The sequence below is a fragment of the Elaeis guineensis genome, chromosome 3, assembly GCF_000442705.2.
Source record: "Elaeis guineensis isolate ETL-2024a chromosome 3, EG11, whole genome shotgun sequence".
Classification (NCBI taxonomy): Eukaryota; Viridiplantae; Streptophyta; class Magnoliopsida; order Arecales; family Arecaceae; genus Elaeis; species Elaeis guineensis.
In genome coordinates this window covers 107509837-107518572 of record NC_025995.2, presented here as the reverse complement: position 1 = coordinate 107518572, position 8736 = coordinate 107509837, and the positions used below count along the sequence as shown (strand labels likewise).

Below are 8736 nucleotides of genomic sequence, written 5' to 3'. Positions count from 1 at the left end.
AACTCTTCTTCTTACCAAAAAAACACCTGAGGGCATCTCCACGGTGAAGGTCAGTTCCTCTTTTCTTGCCTCTAAATTATGTGTCCAAAATATCATTGGGGTTCTCAAATAATTTAGAGGCGACCAATCTTTGAGCTGGTGAGTTATATAATCTCTCAGGTAAAGAGCACCCGCCAGATGCTATTGAAGCTATAATAGAGCCCAATATAGTGGTGCTGTAGCTGGTTTCATCATCTGGGACCGTTGTGGCCTTCCTTAGAGCACCCTTTCACGGTGCTTTCAAAGGGACTTTAATAGCTCATTGTATTTTACCAGCTTCAAAAATAAAGGTGGAGGGAGGCTCGACTGCTGTGGTGCAGACGATTAAATAGATTACGCTGGATGACATGCTGGTATACTGCATTATTGTAGCAGCTTCTGAAGAATTCAGTGTCCTGCATGGATGGAAGTCAATCTGATTGGCCTTTCAACTTCTTACGACGGGGGCCTTCAGAGCACGGTTCTATGGCTGTGCATTACTCAGACTTAGATTTTTCCTTTTTCTTGGGACTTAGCCCCCTGTTGTAACAGGAGGGGAAAAAAATCCTGTGTGTTTATGAGATTGCAAGTGTCCTTGTGCGGCAGTATATTCGAGTTTTAAAATTATTAAACTAGTTGAATATATTGTACAAAGCTTATTGAATTCTAAGGAAAAGTTATCTATACAAGTCCATAAATGGATCTGGAGTTTTTTATGTTACTAAGCATTTGAACTTATTTTAGATTAGTGATATCTAAAAAGTTTAATATCAATTCAATGTCCTCAAAATATTAATTTGAATTGGATATTAATTATTTTTCACTTTCGGACATAAGCAGCATATAGTTTAAAGCAAGCAGCATATGAATAACATCTACATTTTTTGATTTATAAAATAACACATTATCTACCAAAAAAAATATAGCACATATATATTATGAATTATGTTATTAAATAAATGATGACAACAAGCTAATATATATATATATATATGAAAATATTTTTAAAAATATTAAGCAAATTAGTTTGGAACAATTGCTACCCATGACCATAATAACTTTTACAGATGATACTTACATTATTTGTATTACCCACCCTCATCAACCATAACAAGCACACTTGGTTGTAGAAACCACCCTTGTTAACATAAAAACAAGTTGCGACTATAATGTGTTATTAAAATTTTTAGTTATTATTCAAATATTATTACACTACATGTGATATATCAATGTCAAAAACACATTGCACAACTTGTTCTTGCCCATGCACAATGAGTTATTTTCTTATATAACGGCATCCCTGGCATCAATATGTGCTACTTGTCAAGGCGTTTACAAAAAAAAAAAAAAAAATGGTGTCATTTAAAGCAATATCTTGAAGCAGAGGTTGAATATGTCTTACAAACTTTAGGACTTAATCCTAAAAAATTACTATAAATGTCGGTGGATCAAATATTTTAGTCCATTTGGCAACCTCGTTGGATGATCTTCCCAAATATCAAAGATAAGACTCGTGTTGGTTGCGGGGAAACTTCTTTCATCCCACAAAATTTTGTCCCTACTTCTTTGGGGTTCCTCTGGCGAAATCCATGGAGGAAGCTCCACCTCGTCCTCCTCCAGCCCTCATCGCTTGCCTCGTGGCCACCCTTCTTCTGTGCTCCCTCTCTTTCCCCGCTCTCGCCAAATCTTCTCCTCGCCCCATCACCGTAAGCCTCTCTCTCTCTCTCTCTCTCTCTCAAACTCCGACTAGCGCTTCAATTCTTCTCTTGATCTGGTTCTTGTCCGGAATTCGCTGCAGGACGGTGAGATCAGAGAGAAGAAGAACGCTTGCTACGCCGACATCGAAAGGTAACGCCCCCTTTTGCGGTCGCCTTTATGGAGTTCTTTTGTCTATACCTCTTCCGTTCTTTAATTTGATAAAAGGAGTTCTTCTTTTGTGCGATTTTTGCTGGAGAAGTGGGTTGTGGGGATGGAAGTGTAAGTCTTCGATGATCGAGAAGGAAAATTGTGCGCTGCGATGCCTTTCCCCGGTCTGCTATGGACTCATATACGAGAGCGATCCGGTGAGGCCCAAAAAAGATTGAAAAAGCTCTCTTTCTTGCAGCAATCTCTTGTTGTCGGTAACTTATGGTTCGTGTTAATATTTTCTTTGAGTCAGCTGGAAGAAGGAGAGAAAGACTTCGTTAGGGCCCAGGAGTACAAGTACTGCATGCATAAGTAAGCGGAATTCCCTAAACTTGATGTTGCTTAGTGTTGCTCTTGTTGTTGGAAATATTTCATCTGTATGTCATTAAACATTTTGTGTTATTAACATTGAAATTTTGATGTTGAAGTATTTTTAGTAGGGTGCGTTAATTTGCAGAACTGGCATTAAAAACTCACACACTGATGGCTGGTAGTCATCTATTTGTGGAGCCTTCGTTGATTCACATTTGCTTTGTAGGTTGAAGGCATCTTGATGGACGGGATTTGTTTTGTTCTTAATTTGCATTGAAAGCTGGAGAATTATTAGACACGGGGAAAAAATTATGTAGATTGTGCCTTAGCAATGGAGTGCGCGTTTATCTGTCTAGTTAGTTTGGGATGTTTAGCTATTGTTTACACTTGAGGGGCAGTTTTTTGGCACGATAGTTGGGTTTGGAGATGGGAAGTGATAGGAATTGCCTATCGGCATTCAATGATTTTTAATAAAATGAAGTTTATGGGAACATGTCATAAATTCAACATGTCAGTCCCACCAACAAAGGTAATAGGATAATTCATTTCTAATTCTACCTTTATTTACCTCACCTCTATTGATGGATCTTGGGCTATGCTTTAAATAACATGCTACATTGCTAAAGCAAGTGAATTCTGTTGAAGTAGAAATTTGTATTTTCTGATACACAAGTATTGGTTGGTATCAGATAGTTAAGGTAATCATCTTTGATATTTGCTTTTAAAAGGATTTTTGGCTTCATCAATATAGTACAACTATTGATGAGTCAAAATTGAATATAGAGTGAGCCAAATGTTACTAAATTATAGAAAAATTGAAATTGAAATATTCTAGTGATCAATATCTATTAACCAGTTATCTAAAAGAACAGGCATGAGGACTAGACCAACCAAGACTCACTATTGCTAGAATTAGTTGGATGTGCTTTGATGGCTACTACAATATAATTTTGGTATGCTAACTTCTAAATGAAAAGGATCACTGCATAACTGCTATATGTTTAGATGATGCTCAGACGTCAAACAGCTACAATCTATTGGGGCCTGCATATTAAAAGCAAGGAAAGGAAAGGATTTAGGAATGAATATAGAAAGAAAGAAGTGCCTTAAAGAGAGAACATTGAGGTTTTGGATTAGAAGAGTCATAGATTGCATCTGAAAGAGAACATCTGGAAATGATTTTGTTTGTTGAGATAAGAAAGACTTCAGATAACCATCACTACAACTTGAGCCCTGCAACAATGGTTAAATCAAAGATATAGTAAGAGGACAAAACTACCTAATAAATAAATTATCATTGCTTTGAAGGGTAAAACATGTTTTCTTGGGGTGTTATTCTACGACATTTTAAATGAAGGCTTTAAAGTTATATCCCTGACTTCAAAATGTTTCATGAACAAGTCATATTAACTGTAAGCATTTTTCAGCGTTCTAAAGCTGCTAAAACCTGATAAATCTAAGTCAAATTTCAGTTTCATTATATTTTCATTTGGAGGAGTCAAAATTGTCTCATGACATATTTGTGGAAGTTAAGGGACTTGCATTACAACAACAAGACCAATACTTTTGTATGAATAGGACTGTTGGGATGACTTGTTAAGAAGACATGCTTATAGAAATGGGAACTTTATGGCAGGAAATTGTAAAAGCAAGACCGAGAAAGTTAGTGATGGGTATGTTTTAGAAGATGGGGATTGTGGGAGAGCCATGAGAGCTTTTGAAGGAGACATTTGGAAAGTAGAAGTAACAACCGGAAAGGGACTGCTTCTTAATCTTGTGGCTAAAGTATTGAGGAGTTTTATACATCGACCAATTCAGAAAAAGATATACACAAAAGTAGACAAGAAGTCAGGGTCTCAACCTTGATCATACAATTGTCTTAGTTGGTCCACCAAGTGATCTTTGGTTGGACTACTGACACCATTACAAGGATGATCTAGTCATTCAGAAAAGCCTTATGAAAGCGATTACAGGACTTTACATGTGAAAATTTCTAGGTCCTAAGATCGGTTTAATGCTCTTATGAAAAAACTAGCTTCCTTATGTCATATAAATTGTCGTATTTGCCTGCTGTGTGTAGTAAGTTGTTAAGCTTAATGTTTGAGATGGTTAAATACAAATCAGTTATGTGGTATTATGGTCTTCAGTTTTTGATGAAACTGTTGGATATCCAAAAATGGTAGATGAACCTTACATCCCCCTCGTCTACTTCCATTAATTTGTTAAAGTTCCTTCGCGCATCCCATTAAATACTTGGAGAAATACACACTTTGTTTATATGTTTCTAAGCCTGACCTAATATAGCGCATTCAAACCTGCACGGAAGGTGCTTCTGCTATTGTAACTGCATAGCCTAGAAAAATATCTATCTTAACTGGAACTTGAAAATTTTCTAGCATGGTCTCTAAATGGTTTTAATGTAAAATAAATCAGATTCCTGACCATCTGGTTACAATGGTCAGAAACTTGTACCTATATCCGAAGTTAGAAGGGAAAAAAGATTTTTCACTGGTTATGAGACATCCTATTGAGAGAACCTTAATATGTTAATTTGTCAGAATTAAGTAATATAGATGTTTGTTATTTTGCCACTAACATATTGCGTATGTATGAATGTGGCATTCCAATCATGGGAAAATGGATAGAGGAAATGGGATCTTTGGTCATGTTGATTGATGCTACAATTTTCAGTCATCTACCTCCTGGAGTTAACCATATTCACAATCCAAAGCTTTGCATGTTCATGAAGCTGCTGATGATTAAAATAAAACATATAGGATTACTTAGTTTATTTTTTTGTTTTTCCGAGCTAGTTGCTTCTAGTGCTGATCCTTCCCGCTCTTATTTGATGTTGTTGATTAAAATACAAGAAAATAAAATCAGCGAAAGAAAAATGAATAATCTACATGCGTGAATGCAACCTGTATTTTCTTAATTTTGGAGCATGTGGTGAGCCACTTATCTTTGTGAAGACTGTCAGTTGCAAGTATAGCTTATGCACATTTGTTTATTTGTGCAGACGTTATGTTGCTTAGGACATGTTTTCAGTGTACTTTAAGCAAGTAATTTTGCGATATCCGATTATTGCAGGGTGTCGCTGGGAGAGAGCCTGGATGGTGTAAAGGGGGCCTTCGATTATTAATCTAATTTGAGCCGCTCCAACATATCAAATGCTGTGACTTCAAAGAGTCTGGTTCGGGATGTCCTGCTCTATCTGTTTTGTCTCTAATTAGCTTGGAGTTGGATCGGCTGTCGGGCAGTGCATGTTGTGCTTCTGTTTTCCATTATGCTCCCATGTCCTTGGAACTAATTATTTTTCTTCCATTTTCCCCAAAACAGGGAACCAGTGAGAAAATTGGTTCCTTGTAATAGAAACTTCTGCTAATTCTGAAGATTGACGTACTGGACATACTGAAAACTAAAGCAAATATGAGATGATGACAACATAAATATGTGGACTTAATTGCAGTTTGTTGCTGTGATATTTCCACTTGTGGTGGTGGACTCCTATGTTTGTGAAACGGACCAAAGACTGCTTCCAAAAAGAAATGGATCAATGCTACCAGAAAAAAAAAAAAAAAAGGATCAAAGCGCACCAGCCAATGAGCCCTGGCACCATCTTTGGTGGGATAAGATAGTTTGCAGCATTCAGCTGGAGGGTTTTAGCTTTGAAAAAAGGGGAAAGAAAAGAACATTTGGTTGAATTCAAAGCTGGACGCTTTAGTCTGAAATCCAGCCTGGAGGCATGTTTATTAAAATTGTTACGACGATTTCGGAAGTTGGTTGTTTTAGACTTGAGTCGAAGGCCTGTGTGTTGCAAGCTTATTTAGATGTACGATGATCGATCATCTTGTTTTGGATTAGCCTGTACCGGTGAACACGCATTAAATACATGCCTATCCGTCCTGATGTCACTTGCCTCCATCTATAACTAGCAAAACATCTTGTTAAATCCCCATCCCTAACTAGCGATGTCATGGTCAGCTTGATAATGGAATCGTTATCTTGACAAACAAACAAAATATGAGGCATACGGCAAAGCTGCATATAATATGGAACTAAATGCTATATTAGTATTACATATAGCAAAGCTATTATCTTTTAGGAATAGTAATGACTCTTTCGTTACAAATGATGGCTTTGTAATCGATCACATTACAATTAGAGAAGTACTACATAGATAATGACTAAGTAGCTACTCTCTTTAGGCTGCGATCCTTGCTTCTGGACCACGGTTAGGCGTCTTTATGTGGTGCAGCTTTCAAGTGGACAAGTTTGGAAGCCATTTGAGGGGAGGCTTTAAACTTATTCCTTTTCCATACGACTCGTTTGGTCAAGCCCGTTGGACACGTTCAGGTGCACCAATCACGCATGAATGCTGCCCAATCATTGTATGCCGTTGGTCCAAATGGCCTATTGGCACCCACCCTACCCTAACGTTTCGTTGGTCGACCCTAATTATTATCTATTTGAATTTACTTGAATCAAACGAAATTAAACAAAAAACAAGGGTGGAAGAGGGAAATTTATCTTAGCGGACTGAAGTCCCTGCAACCTTTATATTGCCTGGGAACTTCAAATGACAAGGGCTGTTCTGTTTTTGGTAAGAAGAAGGGCCCAAAGTGACAATGATGCAAGGTGAAGCATCCTTCCTTTAGAAAAGTAATCTATTATATCTCCATTGTCCACCCGTGAGTGTGACATCTCCTTGCATACATGGGTCAAGTTAAAAATTCACCCAACACAAGGCTTGTGTGCAGAAGTTAAAGCGACATGCGAGCTGAACTCTGCCTTCTTATTAGCCCTACATTTTTCTCAAGACATGTTCGTAATGAGGTTTGGATGGGTGGGTGAGATTGTATTTGCAATGTGTGTCCAATATTCTGCATTCATATGGTGCAAAGTAGTAGCTTAATGTCAGACTTGCATATATAATTATATGCTTAGCAAATGTGGTATTGATGAATAAATAATAAAAAAAATATTATATCAAACTACTATAAAAGAATAAATTAGTTAAGTTATTATATTAAAAATAAGATATTTATAACCAGCTTGCTTAAGTTCGAGAATAATGGTTTGAAAAATAATTCGTATTATAATAATAGTGACGTAACCCTTTGGTGCAACTTTTCTAGCGCTTGCACTGATGTACATTGCAATTAGAAGGAGGCGTGGGAAGCCATATATCGTTGGGAATGTTTGTACTCTGCGTAACCAAAAGAGTCCATCAGATGAATGGTTATGATCTCGAATCACGTGCATGGATGGTACAGAGGTGGTGGACCCTATTGCATCATTATTATCCCACGAGCGAGCATCCTATGGTACCATTAATATATTCACAGGGCCGGAAAGTAGGGGTAAAAAAAAAAAAAGTGACCAACCATTTGGTCTCATCTTTATTGGAACCGGTGAACCTGGGTTTATGGGGCCTCGGAGCCCACATGGTAAGCTTTTTGTACTCCCAGCTTCCCTGCTGAAGAACTGGGAAAATATGAAAAGAGTGCGAGCAGGAGGGGGGTGGGTAGAAATCTACCTACAATTCTCTTTTAACACCACTTTCCAGTACGCAAGTGAACAATTCTTACCAACTTAATGCTACAGTTAAACCTGAAGTCACGCTTAAGTTTTGGTCCTTTGGTTGTGTGGCAGATGTTACCCAGCTACATCAAACTATATAGAAACTACAACAGATTGCTTCTCAAATCAAATAATTGATCATACGTTTCCTCCCTTTCCCTTTCAAAAGTGACTGTCGTAGCCGGACAAGTTGCTTATGAATGTGTTTTACTCAAAAAGATGCTTATGAATGTTGTACTTATTTTCCTCTAATTTGATTATCCTGGGCCATGCATGCACTAGGTGGCAATGAAGTATAGTATGAAGTGCACAACTAGGGTTGTAGTTTAGATTCATACTCTATTTTAGTACAATAATTGATTTCTTATCCAATTTATCTCCTCTTTGGTCTTTTATTTTTTGTTAATGTTTAATAAGCGATGCCCTGTGTGTGTGTCTTTCTTTTTTGTGACAAAATTGCGGCAATGCCATCATCATAAAAATTATGTTCAAGGTTGTTTTGATTTGAAGTACAAAAAAAAAAGTATAAAATGGAGGTTAAGTATTATGTTATTTTGATGGGTCATGATTAGTGAGGTAGATATATGTTTTTGCAATTGATAGGTAACCACTAAACTTTTCCAGTTTTAGTTATATCACCAAACTTATAAATTTAAATTTATACAGCATACGTTAGATTTTTGCAAAAAAAAAATATAGTACACTGCCTCCACTAAATTCATGCAAATCTGCTTATAATTTTCGATAGGTCCTCATGGCAAGAAGAAGAAGAAAAAAAATAAAATAATATTATAAAATATTTTAATTTAGCTATATCTTCAACCTTATAAATTTATATTTACGTGGTATGTGCTAGATTATTGCAAAAAAAAAAAAATGCAATACATTGTCATCACTAAATTCATACCAATTTTTTCG

General features: G+C 36.7%; 1 protein-coding gene across 1 annotated transcript; it reads left to right on the top strand.

Annotated features, from left to right (window-relative positions):
- Positions 1–1506: 1506 nt before the first annotated feature.
- On the top strand, positions 1507–5685 carry LOC105041101 (uncharacterized). The gene is made up of 5 exons (XM_010917902.3): positions 1507–1724; positions 1817–1866; positions 1976–2081; positions 2177–2235; positions 5326–5685. Exons 1-5 carry the CDS (start codon positions 1608–1610, stop codon positions 5375–5377), a joined length of 384 nt encoding a protein of 127 aa, XP_010916204.1. The 5' UTR covers positions 1507–1607; the 3' UTR covers positions 5378–5685.
- Positions 5686–8736: the final 3051 nt, after the last annotated feature.